This window comes from Lithobates pipiens, unplaced genomic scaffold (assembly GCF_037356315.1).
Source record: "Lithobates pipiens isolate NorthernLeopardFrog02 unplaced genomic scaffold, aLitPip1_a1.2 Scaffold_16, whole genome shotgun sequence".
In the NCBI taxonomy this organism is placed as follows: Eukaryota; Metazoa; Chordata; class Amphibia; order Anura; family Ranidae; genus Lithobates; species Lithobates pipiens.
The window spans coordinates 474,190,543-474,211,944 of NW_027507748.1; the positions used below are offsets into that span (position 1 = coordinate 474,190,543).

The following is a 21,402-nucleotide window of genomic DNA, read 5'->3' on the forward strand; positions in this document are numbered from 1 at the left end:
AAGACGGGCACAGATAAGATGGCACGGATGGGTGGCACAGATGGGTGGCACGGATGGGTGGCACTAAGGGGCACTGATAGGTACCACTGATATATGGGACTGATGGGCACTGATAGGTGGCACTGATAGGTGGCTCTGATAGGTGGCACTGCTGGGCACTGATGGGCGGCACTGCTGGGCACTGATGGGCGGCACTGCTGGGCACGGATATGTGGCACTGGGGTGCAGCACCTTTGTTGAGGCAGACTGTGGGCACTGCTGGGTGGCACTGTGGGCACTGCTGGGTGGCACTGTGGGCACTTCTGTGTGGCACTGTGGGCACTGCTGGGTGGCACTATGGGCACTGCTGGGTGGCACTGACAGGGGGGACACATTTTTTATTAAGGCAGGCAAAGCAGGGGGCAGGTGGGCACTGGCAGGGGGCAGGTGGGCACTGGCAGGGCTGGCCGTGATCGGGACTGATGTCCCGATCACGGCCGACGGTGATCGGCTTTTTTTTTTTCTCCTCGCGCTGTCAGCGCGAGGAGGAATAATAGCCGATTACCGGCTCCATTATATCACATGATCAGCTGTCATTGGCTGACAGCTGATCACGTGATAAGGGGTCGGGATCGACCCCTTGCACGGATCGGTGATCAGGTGAGTCTCGTAGACTCGCCGATCACAGAGCGCGCCGCGCAGGCCGCTCGTGCACTGGACTACGTCAATAGATGTAGTCCCGGAAAAGGAGATCTGCGCTGTAGCCGTCATTCGGCTATAGCGCGGATCTCAAGTGGTTAAGGCTGTGATACTATATTGTTATGGCTAAGCATTTTGGCCTGGGCAGATATGCTACAGAAAATGAATATAAGACATTGCCCTAGTCATATTATGTCAGTAGAGGCCATGTGATATGTAACTACTTAAATTCTGGGCACTTTTACCCCCTCCCTGCCCGTGCCAATTTTCAGCTTTCACCGCTGTCACACTTTGAATGACAATTGCACGGTCATGCAACACTGTATTCAAATTACATTTTTAGCATTTTTTCACACAAATGGAACTTTCTTTTTGCTAAATATACAAAAAAAAGTCTGAAAAATTGAAGGGAAAAAAAAATAATTTTCCTTAATTTCTGTTATAAAATTATACAAATACCCTTTCTTCGTAAATTTAGGTCAAAATGTATTTTGCTACATTTCCTTGGTAAAAATAACCCAAATCAGTGTATATTATTTAGTCTGTAGAAAAGTTATAGCGTCCACAAACTATGATGTACTGACGGCCCACCTCATTTCCTGAGGCCCAAAAACACCAGGTCAGTACAAATATACCTCAAATTACCCTTGGAAAGTAGACTGTTCAAGGTACATAGTAAGAGGCATGGCAAGTTTTGGAAGTTGTAATTTTTTTTTTTGTTTTGAAAAATGAAGAAAAAAAAAATCACATTTGTTTTTTTTTAAATACTGTCACCAGTGAAGCACAGTGTTATCATATATTTTGTGTGGTGGTGATCAGGGGACTGGTGACAGTATGTATTTTTCTTTTTTTATTACATTCTTTTTTAAACACACTGTGACCAGAGCAATAGAGTGTTACCATAGTTACACTGTATTACTCTGAGGAAGTGATCAAGATTTGTTTTTTGCTTTTTTTACACATTAATATTGCTAATACCAATGCATTTATTTGGTATAAGCAACTATTTTTACTGAAATAATCTGATTCATTCAGTGTCTTTTGTCGTGATTAGCCAAAGCTAATCACATGGTACAGATGGGCTGTGATTAGCCCTTTCTGTACCATTTGATCACTGTGACTGTTGACACAGCTAGCAACACAATTGTATACAATGAATGGCATGAAAGAAAGCTATCAATTGTTTACAATTGTCATGTGATCTGCTGTGATTGTTCACAGTGATCACATGGCACTGGCAGCGGGCAGGTGTAGCGATCAGTCATTGGCTGTGTACCATGGACACAGCTGGTGACAGATCACACCGCTGTGTGGCCCCGCGGCTGTGCGAGCATCACCTTCTGATATGGCATCCCCTCCAAAGGAGGAGGTGATAACAGTGATCATTGCTGTTATAAGCAACCATTTTTTCTGAATGAAATCCATTCATTCGATGTGTACTATTGTGATTAGCTGTAATTGACGACAGCTAATCATACTGATCAGGTTTGATCAACACAATAGTACACAATGAATGGCTATGAATGGCAGCCATCCATTGTGAACAATTGTCATGTGATTTGCTGTGATTGGTCACAGTGATCACATGTTATCAGCAGCGACCTGGTTCACTAATCTGTCATCTTGCTTGCAAGGGGCGTGGGGAGAAATCCAGGCAGGATGTCATATGACTTCCACCCAGGATGGGAGAGCTCCCGCTCGGCCATCATTTTACAATAGTGGGGATGGGAAGAGGTTAAGTTTCATTTAGGCTACCATAATGATTCTTAGACAACTGTTTTTTTTTGTATATAGATTAGCATAATACTGAGCAACATACAGGCTCAGTGTTATTTATGTCTCTTAATTTGACAATAATCATATTAAATACAGTTGTGCTACTGACCCAATTTACAGACACAGCAATTAAGAACTAATGTCGAAAGGAATCCCCTTCTAAATTAAACAAACAGAAAGTTTTTTTCTGAAATAATTAATGTTCTTTAAAACACTCCTAAAACCTCTGCTAAATACAGCTAAAATGTATATATTGTTACACGGTAAAAAGCCAAATTTGTTAAATTTTAAATCCAGTCATGTTAAAACTAGGTGCATTATATACACACTGCTGACCAAAAGGAACAGAAAGGCTCATCTCACATTTGCCAAAAAAAATCTTGATTATCCAAGACTTTTAGGCAAATATTCTGTGGACCGATGAGACAAAAATTAAACTTTTTGGAAGGTGTGCGTTCCGTTACATCTGGCATATAAAACGAATACAGCATTTCATAGCAAGAGCATCATACCAACAGTCAGACAGGGTGGTGGTAGCATGATGCTCTGGGGCTGCTTTGCATCTTCAGGACCTGGACGACTTACCATAATTCATGGAACCATGAATTCTGAGCTCTACCAAAAAACCCTAAAGGAGAATGTTCGGCCGTCAGTTCGTGACCTCTAGATCAAGTGCACTTGTGTTATGCAGCAGGACAATGATCCGAAACACAACAGCAAGTCTACCTCCAAATGGTTCAAACAAAGCAAAATTTAGGTTTTGGAGTGGCCTAGTCCAAGCCTGGACTTAAATCCAATTGAGATGCCGTATTATGACCTTATACAGGCCGTTCATGCTGGAAAACACTCCAATGTGGCTGAATTAAAACAATTCTGCAAAGAAGAGCGGGCCAAAATTGCTCCACAGCAATGTGAAAGACTCCTTGCCAGTTATCGCAAACACTTGATTGCAGTTATTGCTGCCAAGGGTGGCACAACCAGGTTTAGGGGGCAATTACTTTTTCACATAAAGCCAGGCAGGTTTGGACAGCTTTTTTGTCTTAATAAATGAAACCATCATTTAAAAACTGCATTTTGTATTTACTCGGGTTATCTTTGTGTAATTATATATGTTTTTGATTACCTGAGTCATTTAAATGTGACAAATGTGCAAATAAAACAAAACATGTTTTTCACACAACTGTGTATATATATATATATATACACACATACACACACACATATATATATATATATATATATATATATATATATATATATATATATATATATATATGTGTCTGTGTGTGTGTGTTTTGATACCTAATCACAAAAATAAACAAAATAATAAAATTGCCATGTTTATAAAAATCCAGACCCAGGGAATATAATAAAATCTTAGACAAACACACAGTGGCTACTTTATTAAGTACATCTGTGCACTAGCTAAACAGGGAATTGCATGGCTGCAATGTGTGTAATCTAAGCTGATTTGACCATGAAAATGTTGTTCATTCCAGATGTGATAGTTGCAGCATCTCAGAAACCGATGACAGCCTGGGAATTTTATGTAATACAATTTCTAGATTTTACAGAAAATGTGAAAAAACACCTTGTTAATGAGATATAGTATAGGAGAATCGACAAGCTTGTTCAAGCTGACAGAAAGAGCTTAAATAATCAGTTTGTGGTAGAATCAGAATGTGTCCTGCAATGAGGCTAATATATTAAAGGATTAGAGATTGTTCATTTAGCAAAGATGAATAAATAAAATAAGATGATATGTGTTCACTTTGAATAACTAAATGTGTGCAAGAGAAAAAAAAAAACAGGATTCTTGCTATCGCATAACTCATTTTCAAAGCAATTACAGCTTTACAGTATTACACTTACATTCACTTTACAAAATTAAGTAAATCATCCCAATAGCAATAACCCATGGATCTATCCTATCTTCTGTCAATTCTGGGTGGCTGCAGATATTAGAACCTTAAAATCAATCAAGCATAGTTTGAATTCTACATAAGTGTTGTAAGTGAATGAGTGCGCCCTCTTATGGGTACTAGATAAATACATACCAATATATGTATATATATTTATGCATTCCAAATGTACTTACTATAACTGGTGGTATTTGGTATTTTTTACTGCTCCGGTAATAGGGTCCGTTTTAGAGCTGTAAAACAGGAAATGTGGCAAAATTTGTAAAAATAAAATCCTTGCCAAAATATACAACCCATAAATAACCTTTATGACTAATTCACTGAGCAATTTTTCTAAGATTGCTAAAACAGGATGAAAGACAAATGAACAATATTTCCTGGGTAATAATGTTTTCTTTGGCTAATTTAGAAGCGAGTTCAGGACCGATGCCAGACCTCTACTGTGCATCATGGACAAATTGCATAATATTGTGGATCAGGTAACCATATTTGAATTTGGACATGACTAAGTTCTCATGGGGCTAAGCAGGAATTTCTTAATGTTTTAAGAGACAGTTTAAGCAATAGAAATGCTGAACAATAAATGATAAACAATAATAAACATTTCTTTTTTTTAAATAACTAGTCTGTTTTCAACAGTATAGCAAGAAAAAGGACCAATATTTTAAGTTCTAAAAAATCAAACCATCCTGCGGAATATGTGTTGTATCAGAGATTAAAAAAAAGGTCAAAACAGAGTATTTTATATCTTCCAACCTTATACAACTTATACTTCACACAATGAGGGCATGTTTTGAAGCAAATTAGCTAGATTAGACAAAAATCATGCTAGCTGCCACTCAGCAAAGTCTATGTAACCCATTGGAGAGATTTTGTTCACTTCACATCTTGCGTTGTAAGATTTGGTGGTGTTTTACTGCCATTCTTTTAGACTCACAGGTGATAATCAGTACATCAGAGGCATAATCAACCTATTCCTGCATCTGATTATGAATTATAATGATGGTTTCATTGGTATGTGTCAGGAACAGGAAGAGTTGCCTAGTAGTAGTTTGCACCATCACTAAAATGATTGCTGCATGAGCTGGATCACCTGCAAGGCAATCAAGCCAGACACCTAAGCCCAGCAAGTGTCCAGAAAGCCCACCTATAATCTCCACAGGCATAGTTGCAGACAACTGGAGTTTTCCATTACTGGAAGCAGAGAATATAAGCATCTTTCTTTCTGTTCACTATAATATTTCTATGATGCAACAGAAAAATACAGGTTTCTCATTCAGTAGAAATCCAATCTTTATTAGCCTTTAAGTCACATATGAAAGCCCCCATAGCCCACAGCTGTTTCACAAATTGACTGTGTGTTTGACTGATAGCTACAGCTGCTATAAACACTCCACCCTGATATTAGTATTCGTAAACATGATAAGTAGTAACTATGTCAATCAATGGAGCGGGCAGTGAAGGTCCAAAGGGCACCACATGCCACATATGCAAGTATCTAAATTAAATTAAAAAAAAGTGATTATAAAAACCATCACAAAAGATGTGATTTTGAACAGCAGTGCAACAGCTTTAGCGCTACACGTTTCACTGTATAGGCTTCCTCAGGAGTCTTATGAATGTTACATGTTGCTGATACTACAGATAAAAAGAATAAACAATCCTTAGGTGGATAATAGGGACATACATATTGTGTCAGATATCAAATAATTATAAGTTATATACATTTCATTAGGTCAACCAACATTTAATACACAATAATAATCAAATTGAGGACACAGACCTACCAGAATGCTCAAGAAGAAGGGAGTGCTGAATTTAGCACTCCTTTCTTCTTGAGCATTCTGGTAGGCCCATCTCCTTAGTTTGATGATTATTATTGTGTATTAAAGGTTGGTTGACCTAATGAAATGTATATAACTTATACATACTGTACTTGATATCTGACACATTATGTATGCCATTATTATTCACCCAAGGATTGTTTATTATTTTTATCTGTAGTATCAGCAACATGCAGCATTCATAAGATTCCTTAAGAAGCCTATGCAGTGAAACAGCTTCAATATTTTGAAGTATTAACCATGCTTCCCTAAAAGAAACAGTTCCAGCAGCAGCCCTGTCACTTACTTCATAGCTGCCACAAACCTTCCCTCAACCACCCTACATAGAGTGCACACATCAAGGTCAGTGTCTGCTTAGGGAATAGATATTCACACTCAGAAACACGCTTGGAAACTATGGGGCTGTTTCCTCTACAGCTCCGATCTCCTAGAAAACCATGATCACTGTAAAAAGGAAAACACACTCCAGGCAGAAAAGAGCACCCCTTAAGTAATAGTAAAATTATTGTTGTCTATCCAATGTATATTTTACTTTCCTACACTTCCTGGCCTTCTATTTCAAAGAAACCCTTTTGTAAGCTTCAGGTTAATCTAGTAAAAGCTTGCGCAACGTGAAGACTATCCATGCTCCCAAATGATAGCGTTGGTGATAAGCAACTTAGGCAGCTAGGGCTATAACATGGAAAGAGAATAGATTAGGAGCGGAGCATAAGTGAGGTTCATATAACAAGTGAAGGAAGGGTACAGAAAGATGCAGGATGGGATTGTTAAGGTGCAAATAATGATGTGGAAATCTTTGTAAAAGATGAAGATGTCCTATGTTCTATCAAAAACACAGTAGACAGAGGAGAGGATCTGAGCCTGTGATGTTGTGCAGCCATGGTGGTGAGCGAGCAGACGCTCTCTCAATACATGTAACAAGCAAATTTTGTTTTCATATCTAGTAAGTGTCGTTTAGCGGGGTTTTATGTAAAAGTTTTATAGCAGAGAGCACTGTCGGCTGTGTTTTTGATTACATGATTCATGAATCCCTTGAAGTGGAGGAACAGCGGAATAATCTCAGAGATCAACCCCCTATCTGTGAGGGATACATTGGGTGGAGTGGAGATCTTGAAAGAGATGAATTGAACAGCTGAGCCTGAGAGAAAAAAAAAACATTTGGGGAGTGAAAATAAAGAGTTTGTTGAGTCTTCCGGACTCATCCTTGAGGTGAGCAGATTAAATAGCTGGTGGTGGTTTGCACAAGCAATAAGAATTATTGAGAAGCACAGTGATATGATAATAACACTGGAGCACTACTATTAAGATTGATATTGATTTATGGGACATTTATTATGTTTTTTTATGAATTTGAATTTTATTGCATGTATACATAGCACTAAGTATAGCATTGAAGTATCACTGAAGTAGCTCTGCACTGTGTGTATGTGTGGGTCTTTTGGTACACATACATATATAGACAGTGTTGTATTTTGGCCTAGGCCGACAAAGACACCACCCCCAGCCTGAGCGCACATTTATCCAGCACAGCAAAACTCGATGACAAGCAGCATTGCCAGGACTACGGGATGAGGAAGGGGTAGAAGTCCTGGGCGTAACAACTGAAAGAGGAGGAGGATGCAGGCGGGGTTCAGTGTGCAGGCAGCCCCGGGGGTTAAAGCCTCCCAGCTGAAGGTACATGACACAGAAATCAGAGCTGCAGTGGGGTGCTGTCAGGAACGGTGTTGTTGCTGGGATCGCCTGCTGGTGTCACTGTTTATTTTGCCATCAAATGTTGCAGTTCTGGTGGTCACCAGCGGGTGTCTCCCAGCAAACAGACATTCTAATAATCCAGCTGCACCTGAAGTGGTATGGCTTGGAAGTCAGAGGCGGCTCTTTAATTAGGCAAATTAGGCGATTGCCTTAGGCCTCGCCATCAGGAAGGGCCTCGCCATCGAGCGATTGCCTAATTTGCCTCTGAGGTCTTGTGCTGCACTGTCTGCTGCGGTGTGGAGTGTGGGACAGACTTTCAAGCGGCGGGGTGAGGGGGCGGCGGGCGCGCTGCAGACAGTGCAGAGTGAGCTCCGCGGCGGTGGACGAGGTGGGTGATAAGAGTATCGTATGTCTGAGACTGTCTGTGTAATATGCTGCTGCATGGCTTAGGCTGCCTGCGTGTCCAATAGCAGCAGCGCCGTCCTCCGAGTCCTAGCCCTTCCTTCCCAAGACGGCGGCCCCATTGCATGCCGGGAATTGTAGTTCTCCCACAGAGCACAGGCACATAGACTTCAACATGGCCGTCTGGTGCCTGTGCTCTGCAGAGACTACAACTCCCAGATTGCACTGCAGGGCAGAGCTAGAACATCATGTGTTGCTTCTCCAACTGAGTCCTGCTGCCCATTTGTCACCAAGGCGAGGAGCAGGATCAGGTACAGTTTATAACTATAATATATATATATATATATATATATATATATATATATATATATAAAAACCTAACAACAATGCACCCCCACCAAATCTAAGAGTCCAAAGGCCATATTAACTTGCATTGACAAGACAGTTTTATTTTCACACATTCTAAAAATAACTTTTCATCTGCTTTACTGAGGATGCTTTACAGTAGCTGCGTTTGATGGCACAGTGGCTGCTTTTGATGGCGCAGTGGCTGTGTTTGATGGCGCAGTGGCTGTGTTTGATGGCGCAGTGGCTGCTTTTGATGGCGCAGTGGCTGCTTTTGATGGCGCAGTGGCTGCGTTTGATGGCGCAGTGGCTGCGTTTGATGGCGCAGTGGCTGCAATTGATGGGCACGGTGGCTGCGTTTGATGGGCACGGTGGCTGAGTTTGATGGCACGGTGGCTGCAATTGATGGGCACGGTGGCTGCGTTTGATGGCGCAGTGGCTGCGTTTGATGAAGGCAGTGGCTGCGTTTGATGGCGCGGTGGCTGCGTTTGAGGGCACGGTGGCTGCGTTTGATGGCACGGTGGCTGCGTTTGATGGCACGGTGGCTGCGTTTGATGGCGCAGTGGCTGCTTTTGATGGCGCAGTGGCTGCGTTTGATGGCACGGTGGCTGCGTTTGATGGCACGTGGCTGCTTTTGATGGCACGTGGCTGCTTTTGATGGCGCGGTGGCTGCGTTTGATGGCACGTGGCTGCTTTTGATGGCACGTGGCTGCTTTTGATGGCACGTGGCTGCTTTTGATGGTGCGGTGGCTGCGTTTGATGGGCACGGTGGCTGCGTTTGATGGGCACGGTGGCTGCGTTTGATGGGCACGGTGGCTGCGTTTGATGGGCACGGTGGCTGCGTTTGATGGCACGGTGGCTGCGTTTGATGGCACAGTGGCTGCGTTTGATGACACAGTGGCTGTGATTAATGGCACAGTGGCTGCGTTTGATGACACAGTGGCTGCGATTAATGGCACGGTGGCTGCTTTTGATGGCACAGTGGCTGCGTTTGATGGCACGGTGGCTGCGTTTGATGGCACAGTGGCTGCGTTTGATGACACAGTGGCTGCGATTAATGGCACGGTGGCTGCTTTTGATGGCACAGTGGCTCCTGTATCATGGCACAGTGGCTCCTGTATCATTGTCCGCACACAGTCTCTGACCATCTCCTGCATCTTTGTGGCATGATTGTCTGTCAGCACCCTGTCAGTGGCTCCAACTTTTCATACCGTGTTAGCCAGGTAAGAGTTTGCTTGTCATTACCATAATAAAACCATCTCCTGTATCATTGTCTGCAAGTCTCTGACCGTCTCCTGTATCATTGTCCACACACAGTCTCTGACCATCTCCTGTATTATTGTCTGTACAGTCTGACCATCTCCTGTATCATTGTCCACACACAGTCTCTGACCGTCTCCTGTATAATTGTCTGCATAGACTCTGTCCGTCTCCTGTATAATTGTCTGCATAGACTCTGACCGTCTCCTGTATAATTGTCTGCATAGACTCTGACTGTCTCCTGTATAATTGTCTGCATAGACTCTGACCGTCTCCTGTATCATTGTCTGCAAGTCTCTGACAGTCTCCTGTATCATTGTCCACACACAGTCTCTGACCATCTCCTGTATCATTGTCCACACACAGTCTCTGACCATCTCCTGTATCATTGTCCACACACAGTCTCTGACCATCTCCTGATTCATTGTCCACACACAGTCTCTGACCATCTCCTGATTCATTGTCCACACACAGTCTCTGACCATCTCCTGTATCATTGTCCACACACAGTCTCGGACCATCTCCTGTATTATTGTCCGTACAGTCTCTGACCATCTCCTGTATCATTGTCCACACACAGTCTCTGACCGTCTCCTGTATAATTGTCTGCATAGACTCTGACCGTCTCCTGATTCATTGTCCACACACAGTCTCTGACCATCTCCTGATTCATTGTCCACACACAGTCTCTGACCGTCTCCTGTATAATTGTCTGCATAGACTCTGACTGTCTCCTGTATAATTGTCTGCATAGACTCTGACCGTCTCCTGATTCATTGTCCACACACAGTCTCTGACCGTCTCCTGATTCATTGTCCACACACAGTCTCTGACCATCTCCTGTATCATTTTCCGCAGTCTATGACCATCTCCTGTATGATTGTCTGTCAGCACCCTGTCAGTGGCTTCAACGTTTGATACCGTGTTAGCCAGGTAAGAGTTTGCTTGTCATTACCATAATAAAACCATCTCCTGTATCATTGTCTGCACAGTCTCTGACCATTGCCTGTATCATTGTCTGCACAGTCTCTGACCATTGCCTGTATCATTGTCTGCACAGTCTCTGACCATTGCCTGTATCATTGTCTGCACAGTCTCTGACCATTGCCTGTATCATTGTCTGCACAGTCTCTGACCATTGCCTGTATCATTGTCTGCACTGTCTCTGACCGTCTCCTGTATAATTGTCTGCATAGACTCTGTGACCATCTCCTGTATCATTGTCCACACACAGTCTCTGACCATCTCTTGTATCATGGATGTGAGGTCAGTGACTGTCATTTAGCTGGGTTGGACTGTCCCTTAGCTGGACTGTCTCTTATCTAGGACTGTCCCTTAGCTGGATTGGATGGGTCGGACTATGTCCCTCAGCTGGGCTGGACTATGACTATATCCCTCAGCTGGGACTGCCCCTTAGCTGGATTGGACTGTGCCTTAGGTGGATTGGATTGTCGCAGTCCCATAGCTGAATTGGACTGTCACACTCCTATAGCTGGATTGGGCTGTCTCTCAGCTGTATTAGGCTGTCCCTCAGATTGATTGGGCCATCCCTTAGCTGGGTCGGACTGTCTCTTAGGTGGATTGGAATGTCACAGTCCCATAGCTGGATTGGCCTGTCCCTCATCTGATTGGCCTGTCCCTCATCTGATTGGACTGTCCCTCAGCTGGGTCGGACTGTCTGTCCCTCAGCTGGGTCGGACTGTCTGTCCCTCAGCTGGGTCGGACTGTCTGTCCCTCAGCTGGGTCGGACTGTCTGTCCCTTAGCTGGGTCGGACTGTCCCTTAGCTGGTGTGGCAAAAGGCTTGTATGCAGCTGGACACCGCAGTAAAACATTTGGAGGCATTCCTGTGCTGGCTGAAAGAATATCGCCAAAATGGCTTTAATTCTGCCATTGTTACTGCCAGAGAAATTGCTGAAGAAATGGACATTCCAAGGGAATTTCGACAGTGCAGGATACCCAGGACCAAAAGAATGTTTGATTATGAGTGTCCAGATGAAGCAGTTGTTAACCCTGCAGACAGGTTTAGAGCAGAATATTTCAATGTTATTGTCGACAAGATTCGTGCTAGTGCTGAGCCTCGCTTTGAAGGTTTAAAAAGCTATGTCAGCAATTTTGGGTTTTTATATGATATCTCCTCTTTATGCATAAAATCTGAGAAAGATCTATTAGAAAACTGCAAAGAACTTGAAGCCCTACTTACTTTACCCAATTCTTCTGATTCTGACATAAGAGGTCTGGAATTGTATGAAGAGCTACGAATGTGTATGCGTACTGTACCTCCAAAATTGGATATGTCCGGCTCCTTGAAATACCTCATTGATAACAATTTAACTGACGTTTATCCAAACATCTATGTTGCATTAAGAGTCCTCTTAACAATTCCAGTTACTGTTGCATCAGCTGAGAGGAGCTTTTCAAAACTAAAATGAATAAAAACATACTTAAAGTGGTTGTAAACCCTTACAAACCACTTTGACCTACAGGTAAGCCTAGATTAAGGCTTACCTGTAGGTCCAAGCAATATCTCCTAAACCTATATGGTTTAGGAGATATTTGCCCGAAAACGGGCACCGCTGTCTACGGCGCATGCGGCGTAGACAGTGGCGCGCAGGCGCACTGAGCGCGCCATTCTCAGCGACGGAGCTGCCGCGCGTGTAGGCTCCCGTGCGCATGTGCGGGAGTGACGTCATTGCGGCTTCGCCGAATGACAGCGGCGGAGCTGCGAGACCCCACCAACAAGATGGATGCAGCGGACTACAGGGGACAGCGGCAACTTCGCTGGCTCCTGTGTGAGGTAAGTGACACATAATGGGCTACTATGCGATGCATAGTAGTCCATTATGCTTTGCCTTTGCAGGGAATGAAAGAGGAAGTAAACTCATCAGGCAGCTAGGCAGCTGCACAATTTGATCTATATCTGTGTGCGTGTAACATATATACCCACCCTATGTTTAATGATATGTGATTAAAGAATAATTGGCTAGAGAAATTTATAGAAACTGTGAATTCATAGTTCATAGGATTTAAGTTAATATATGCATTCATACAGTTAATTTTTATAATTTTTATAATATTTTTCCCATTATGGGCGTGAGTGGGGCCTCATGTGTAAGTTTTGCCTAAGGCCTCAGAAAGTCTAGAGCCGCCTCTGTTGGAAGTATATAAGCCCGCCCTTCACTGAGGCTCATGGCTTCAGAATCCTTCCTGCTAGCCTTGTCCCTGCCTGACCTGTTGCCTGAGACCTGTTCCTGATTTGCTTCCTGTCCTAGACTCTGTTCCCTATACCTGTGACTTGTCCCCTGATCCCTGCCTTGGCTCCGCTTCCTCCACCTGGCCTCCTGTTCCCCTTGTCCCTCATCCCTGCCTTGTTATATATGTGTTCCCTTTCCATGTATATAGTTAGTTAGTTAGTTTAGGGTTTTGGGGTTTGCTGTGTATTATTTGTTCTTGCTTGTTTATGGTTTGCTGTGTATTATTTGTGTTCTTGCTTGTTTATGGTTTGCTGTGTTTGTTTGGTTTGCAGGTGTGCCTTTTTCCTTAATAAATATTTATATTTTCACTTACCTTTCGAGCCTCATTCCTCAGTGCAGCCCATTGATCTGTTTATTCTGTGCTGGATGCCTGTGTTAGGCATCCCTTCCGTGACAGAATTCTGAAGCCATACTAACAGATCGGCTGCACTTGGGAATAGGATCTGGACACTTGCTATTGCCAAGAAAAATGCATCTGGATGATATCCTGTATCTTTCGCTTCTGGCAACAGATGACAGAGATTTTTGTCGTCAGACATTAGGTGAATACACTAGAGAGCAACTGCTGGAATGTATCCGTATAGCCCATGTTTTTGTTGATCAGGGCAGTTTTCTGTTTGAGGATGTGCAACCATTGATTTGGATCTGTACAGAGTTGGCTCTGTCTGATGCCTCTAGTGGAGGTGATGACTATACACCCCCTTTTAGTGCAGCTCAGGTAGAGTCTTTGGTGTGGCTGTTGGAAGATGACTCAGCCTTTTTCTTTGAGCAATACTCAGCTTGTCCTCAACAGGTGCTTGCAGCATGTATTGATTCAGTGCAGTCTCTGGTCAGACAAACCATGTGCAAACCAGATTTTGTGCAACCATTATTACAGGCCTGGTCAAGCTTGTTGTACTCAGCTTCTGTCAGCTCCCAACCACCCATTTCTGTGTCCAGATACCAGCCTGCTGGGATATCTTCCTCTCTATTACCCCCAACAACCACAATTTCTGACCCATACACCCTGCTACCAATGAAGTACCAGTACCCTGTTTCCTCCTGCTGTACCTACCCAGCCTTTAACCCCTCTGCTACTTCTCAGCTGCCTTCATCAGTTCCATTGAATCTCCCCTCAAGTTCTGCTCCCTCTGTTTTACCTTCCTTCCACTCTTCGCTCTTACCAGCTGCATCCACTACCTACAGCCCTGTACCCACATACAAATCTTCAGTTGCTAAAACCAAAAAGAAACGGAAGTTTTTCCCAACCCATACCATTCTGTCATCCCCCACTTCTGCCTCCGCGCCTGATGTTCCAATGCCTGCTGTTCAGCCTGTTGTGCCAGTGTCTCTGCCTGTTGTCCAGCCTGCTGTCCCGGCCTTCCAGCCTGACGCCTTCCAGCCTGCTGCCCCGGCCTTCCAGCCTGACGCCTTCCAGCCTGACACCTTCCAGCCTGCTGCCCCGGCCTTCCAGCCTGACGCCTTCCAGCCTGCTGCCCCGGCCTTCCAGCCTGACGCCTTCCAGCCTGCTGCCCCGGCCTTCCAGCCTGACGCCTTCCAGCCTGCTGCCCCGGCCTTCCAGCCTGACGCCTTCCAGCCTGCTGCCCCGGCCTTCCAGCCTGACGCCTTCCAGCCTGCTGCCCCGGCCTTCCAGCCTGACGCCTTCCAGCCTGCTGCCCCGGCCTTCCAGCCTGACGCCTTCCAGCCTGCTGCCTTGCAGTCTGATGTCCCGGCCTTCCAGCCTGCTGCCTTGCAGTCTGATGTCCCGGCCTTCCAGCCTGCTGCCTTGCGGTCTGATGTCCCGGCCTTCCAGCCTGCTGCCTTGCGGTCTGATGTCCCGGCCTTCCAGTCTGATGCCTTGCAGTCTGATGTCCCGGCCTTCCAGTCTGATGCCTTGCAGTCTGATGTCCCGGCCTTCCAGTCTGATGCCTTGCAGTCTGATGTCCCGGCCTTCCAGTCTGATGCCTTGCAGTCTGATGTCCCGGCCTTCCAGTCTGATGCCTTGCAGTCTGATGTCCCGGCCTTCCAGTCTGATGCCTTGCAGTCTGATGTCCCGGCCTTCCAGTCTGATGCCTTGCAGTCTGATGTCCCGGCCTTCCAGCCTGCTGCCTTGCAGTCTGATGTCCCGGCCTTCCAGCCTGCTGCCTTGCAGTCTGATGTCCCGGCCTTCCAGCCTGCTGCCTTGCAGTCTGATGTCCCGGCCTTCCAGCCTGCTGCCTTGCAGTCTGATGTCCCGGCCTTCCAGTCTGATGCCTTGCAGTCTGATGTCCCGGCCTTCCAGTCTGATGCCTTGCAGTCTGATGTCCCGGCCTTCCAGTCTGATGCCTTGCAGTCTGATGTCCCGGCCTTCCAGTCTGATGCCTTGCAGTCTGATGTCCCGGCCTTCCAGTCTGATGCCTTGCAGTCTGATGTCCCGGCCTTCCAGTCTGATGCCTTGCAGTCTGATGTCCCGGCCTTCCAGTCTGATGCCTTGCAATCTGATGTCCCGGCCTTCCAGTCTGATGCCTTGCAGTATGATGTCCCGGCCTTCCAGTCTGATGCCTTGCAGTCTGATGTCCCGGCCTTCCAGTCTGATGCCTTGCAGTCTGATGTCCCGGCCTTCCAGTCTGATGCCTTGCAGTCTGATGTCCCGGCCTTCCAGTCTGATGCCTTGCAGTCTGATGTCCCGGCCTTCCAGTCTGATGCCTTGCAGTCTGATGTCCCGGCCTTCCAGTCTGATGCCTTGCAGTCTGATGTCCCGGCCTTCCAGTCTGATGCCTTCCAGTCTGATGTCCCGGCCTTCCAGTCTGATGCCTTCCAGTCTGATGTCCCGGCCTTCCAGTCCGATGCCTTCCAGTCTGATGTCCCGGCCTTCCAGTCCGATGCCTTGCAGTCTGATGTCCCGGCCTTCCAGTCCGATGCCTTGCAGTCTGATGTCCCGGCCTTCCAGCCTGATGACCCGGAGCTCGCTGCCCAGCCTGATGACCCGGAGCTCGCTGCCCAGCCTGATGACCCGGAGCTCGCTGCCCAGCCTGATGACCCGGAGCTCGCTGCCAAGCCTACTGCCCAGGCTGATGACCCAGTGCTTGCTGCCCAGCCTGTTGATCCGATGCTTGCTGCCCAGCCTGATGATCCGATGCTTGCTGCCAAGCCTGATGATCCGATGCTTGCTGCCCAGCCTGATGATCCGATGCTTGCTGCCCAGCCTGATGATCCGATGCTTGCTGCCCAGCCTGATGATCCGATGCTTGCTGCCCAGCCTGATGATCCGATGCTTGCTGCCCAGCCTGATGATCCGATGCTTGCTGCCCAGCCTGATGATCCGATGCTTGCTGCCCAGCCTGATGATCCGATGCTTGCTGCCCAGCCTGATGATCCGATGCTTGCTGCCCAGCCTGATGATCCGATGCTTGCTGCCCAGCCTGATGACCCGATGCTTGCTGCCCAGCCTGATGACCCGATGCTTGCTGCCCAGCCTGATGACCCGATGCTTGCTGCCCAGCCTGATGACCCGATGCTGGCTGCCCAGCCTGATGACCCGATGCTTGCTGCCCAGCCTGATGACCCGATGCTTGCTGCCCAGCCCGATGACCCGAAGCACGTTGCCCAGCCTGTTTTTATTTCCAGATCTAAACTTCCAGACCCTGGTGGTGGGATACATGTTCCATTGTCGGACTTGGGTGGCATGCCTCCCAGTTGGTTAAGAGACTCTGGCCGGAGAGCGCAAGGAAGTCCGCAGTCACAGGGGAGACTTTTCTGGACTTTTCCCCATTTACATGTACTGTCAGGTCAAGGGCAGAATGGAGTGTCCGGAGGCCACTCCTTAGGGGGGGGAACTGTCAGGAACGGTGTTGTTGCTGGGATCGCCTGCTGGTGTCACTGTTTATTTTGCCATCAAATGTTGCAGTTCTGGTGGTCACCAGCGGGTGTCTCCCAGCAAACAGACATTCTAATAATCCAGCTGCACCTGAAGTGGTATGGCTTGGAAGTATATAAGCCCGCCCTTCACTGAGGCTCATGGCTTCAGAATCCTTCCTGCTAGCCTTGTCCCTGCCTGACCTGTTGCCTGAGACCTGTTCCTGATTTGCTTCCTGTCCTAGACTCTGTTCCCTATACCTGTGACTTGTCCCCTGATCCCTGCCTTGGCTCCGCTTCCTCCACCTGGCCTCCTGTTCCCCTTGTCCCTCATCCCTGCCTTGTTATATATGTGTTCCCTTTCCATGTATATAGTTAGTTAGTTAGTTAGTTTAGGGTTTTGGGGTTTGCTGTGTATTATTTGTTCTTGCTTGTTTATGGTTTGCTGTGTATTATTTGTGTTCTTGCTTGTTTATGGTTTGCTGTGTTTGTTTGGTTTGCAGGTGTGCCTTTTTCCTTAATAAATATTTATATTTTCACTTACCTTTCGAGCCTCATTCCTCAGTGCAGCCCATTGATCTGTTTATTCTGTGCTGGATGCCTGTGTTAGGCATCCCTTCCGTGACAGGTGCCAAGTGCACTCTTGCACCCCCCACCAGTCTTAACTACTTTGCGATCTCTTTTAGGCAGAGTGAGATACCACCTGACGTGACATCTAATCCCGGCCTCTAAGGTGACGTCATTCAAATGGGACAAGAAGGGAGCGTGTACCAAGTACTACAGCTCCAAGGTTGCCAATGCAGATCAAGTCTAACAACACACACTGTTATCAGCTTGTCGGGTTACTCACAGTGGGGCCATCACCTTACAGGGTACAACTGCTAAATCACTCCACTTCTCCTGAAAAACATTCTTATGCCGCGTACACACGATCGGACTATCCGGCGGACTTAGTGGTCCGCCGGACAATTCGTCCATGTGTGGGCTCCGGCTGATTTTTTCTTCCCAAAAGTCTGGCGGACTTAGAAAGAAGTCTTGACTCAAAATTGTCAATCCGCCCATCTGTGTGCTAGTCCCCCAGACTCTTCAAATGAATGGACTTGCCCACACATGGAGTAAAGTCCGTTTATTTTGAACGTGACTCCAGGTAGACGGGACTAGCGAAGGAAGTCAATGTCCCCGCCTCCATTGGCGAGATTGACACCTTGCTAGTCCCGTCTCCTGGTATGTATTTTAAGGGGAACCCCTACGCCGAAAAAATGGTGTGGGGGTCCCCTCAAAGTCCATACCTGACCCTTATCCGAACGCGCAGCCCGGCTGGTCAAGAAAGGGGGTGGGGACGAGCGAGCACCCCCCGAGCCGTACCAGGCCGTGTGCCCTCAACATGGGGGGGTGGGTACTTTGGGGAAGGGGGGTCCCCATCCCAAAGCACCTTGTCCCCATATTGATGAGGACAAGGGCCTCTTCCCGACAACCCTGGCCGTTGGTTGTCAGGGTCTGCGGGCGGGGGGCTTATCGGTATCTGGGAGCACCCTTTAATAAGGGGGCCCCCATATTCCGACCCCCCACTCTATGTGAATGAGTATGGGGTACGATATACCCCTACACATTCACCTGGGGGAAAAAAGTGTAAATAAAAAACACACAACACAGGTTTTTAAAGTAGTTTCTTAGTCAGCTCCGGGGGTCTTCTTCCGACTTCGGGGGTCTTCTTGCCAGGCTCCTCCGCTATCTTTTGCTCTTTTACCACACTTTTACTAGCGGAGGAGCCCAGCTTTCTCTTTCTCGCCCCCTTTCCTGACCGGCCGGGCTACGTGGTCAGATAAGGGTCTGGTATGGACTTTGGGGGGGACACCCACGCCGTTTTTTTTTCTGTAAGGGTTCCCTTTCAGATCCATACCAGGCGACGGGGCTAGCAAGATGAAAATCTCGCCGATGGAGACGGCGACATTGACTTCCTTCACTAGTCCCATCTACCTGGAGGCACGTTCAAAATGAACAGACTTTACTTCGTGTGTGGGCAAGTCCGTTCATTTGAAAAGTGCTGCGGACCTCTGCCAAAAGTCCAGCGTATTGTCCGCCGGACCTAGGCTGCCGGAAAAGTCCAGTCGTGTGTGGGCAAGTCCGCTTGTTCGGAAATTCCGGTGGACCTCCGCTGCAAAGTCCGGCGGATTGTCCGCCGGATAGTCTGATCGTGTATATGCTGCATTAGTGACACTGCAACCACTGTTGCTTAGCTACACTGCAACAGTAGTTGCAGTCTCACTAAGAATGCTTTTCTATGGGGTGGGCAGGCGGATCAGAGTGATTTAGCAATGGTGCCCTGTGAGGTCACACTCCTCCTCCATAGATCCTGCCCACATAGCATCATGCTGCCATACGCATTCTCTGGCAGAAAGTGGGGAACCCAAGCTGCAGCACAAATTTACAGTGGAGAACCTGCCTGAAATTGTTATGCCTTGTACAGGTCCGATCGGATTATATTGTCGGAAAATCTGATCGTGTGTGGGCTCTATCAGACTTTTTCCGTCAGAAATTCGGATGGAAAAAATTTGAGAGCAGGATCTCAAATTTTCCGCCAAAAAAATCCAATCGGACTTTTCTGATCGTTTGTAGAGAATTCCCACCGGACAACGTACCATGCATGCTCAGATCAAATTACGAGACCAAAGCTATTGGCTACTAGGCTCAATGTAGTCCCGTTGTAATGAACGAACGTTATCACATTCGGAACGATCGGATTTTCCGACAACTTTGTCCGACCGTTGTATACAACACCAGGACAAAATCCGTCTGAGAAAATATGACGGATTTTGTGGTTGGAATGTCAGACCTTGTGTACAGGGCATAAGACCTATATAAAAGTGGAAGTTTAGTCCTGAGTTTTAAAATGTGTGGACAGGCAGGGGTTTTAATGCAGAAGAGACATGCTTTGTCTCTTTTGCATTAAAGTTACTTACCTGCCTGTCCGTTGCTGTACAGTGTGCCAGGCACACCCTCTGCAGAGCCCATTCTGTTCTATGGGTGGTCGGATGTAAGCAAACTCTGTAGTCCATTTGCACCCGACTGCGATCTGATCCAATCCGCCCAGATGGAGGGGAACAGATGCTCTTTTTTTTTTTTGTGGACTGGGTTAGATTGTAGATTGAGGAGAATGGAGGGTCCAATTGGGTTTGCCTGAAAAACAGACAGGCAAATCAAATTGGACTGGTCATGTGAAAGGAAGTAGTGGGACAAATCTAGATGAGGGAGGGTGATCTTAGTCCACTGCATATATATATATTTTAGTGTAGTGATTTCACTAATGCCGCGTACACACGATCAAACAATCGGGTGGAAAAGTCCGGCAAACTCAAGTCCGCCGGACAATCCCCCCGTGTGTAGCCTCCGGCGGACTTTTTTGACCTGAAAGTACGGCGGACTTAGAAAGTAGTTTTGTCCCGCCGGACTTGCATTTCAGCGGACAATCCGGCCGTGCGTATGCCAGTCCGCCGTACTTTTGAAATGAACGGACTTTTCCCGCCCGGAGAAAAGTCTGCTCATTTTGAGCGTGTCTCCAGGTAGGCGGGGCCCGCGAAGGAGGCATCGCTGGCCCCGCCACCTGGTATGGACTTAAAGGGGAACCCCAATGCCGGAAAAAAACGACGTGGGGGTCCCCCCAAGGTCCACATCAGACCCTTGTCCGAGCACGCTACCCGGCCGGCCAGGAAAGGGGGGGACGAGCGAGCGCCCCCCCCCTCCTGAGCCCTACCAGGCCCCACCCCAAAGCACCTTGTCCCCATGTTGATGAGGATAACAAGCATGCTTTACTGCATATACAGACTGATTTTACCGTGGGTTTAGTAACATAATAAAGGTATTGTCAAAAACTGTCTGTGTTTTTATTACTTTTTGACACTTTTTTGGTGAATGGGTAGGCTATACTCATTCACATGGGGGGGGGGGGGGGATTGGGGGCTCCTTGTTAAAGGAGGCTTTCAGATTTTTTTCTTTAGAAATGTCATTTTTGCTGCAGCTTGTTCTAGATATGCCACAGATGTGCCACTTTACAGGTAGACCAAGGAGCCTCCCCATTCACTATATTTAAAGGAATTTTTCATTTTTATTGATGCACTTTAAGCATCATTAAAATCACTGCTCCTGAAAAAAAACGATTGTTTGAAAAAAAACTTTTTGCATTAATACATGTGCCACAGTGCGGTACCCGGAACCTCATACCCCTTTTATCACCAATTACTTGCATATAAGCTTTCAATTATTTTTTTCCTGTTTGGCTCCCTTAGACTTCAGTGGGGTTCACTGTTCGGGTTATACATTTTCCCAAGTTCGGAGGTTCTGCTGTGAACCAAACAGGGGGGTGTTCGGCCCATCTCTACTACTGTTTATCATTATTGGGATACACAAAGAAGAGTATAAGC

The 21,402-nt window shown here is 46.6% G+C and overlaps 1 protein-coding gene across 3 annotated transcripts in view; it reads right to left on the minus strand.

Annotated features, from left to right (window-relative positions):
- Nucleotides 1-21,402, minus strand: part of NALCN (sodium leak channel, non-selective) — an 864,749-nt gene that overhangs the window by 147,582 nt on the left and 695,765 nt on the right. For all 3 annotated transcript variants that reach the window (XM_077482966.1, XM_077482963.1, XM_077482965.1), the window contains one exon: nt 4,553-4,609. In XM_077482966.1, the coding sequence (XP_077339092.1) occupies nt 4,553-4,609 (57 nt within the window). The remainder of the gene's footprint in view (nt 1-4,552; nt 4,610-21,402) is intronic.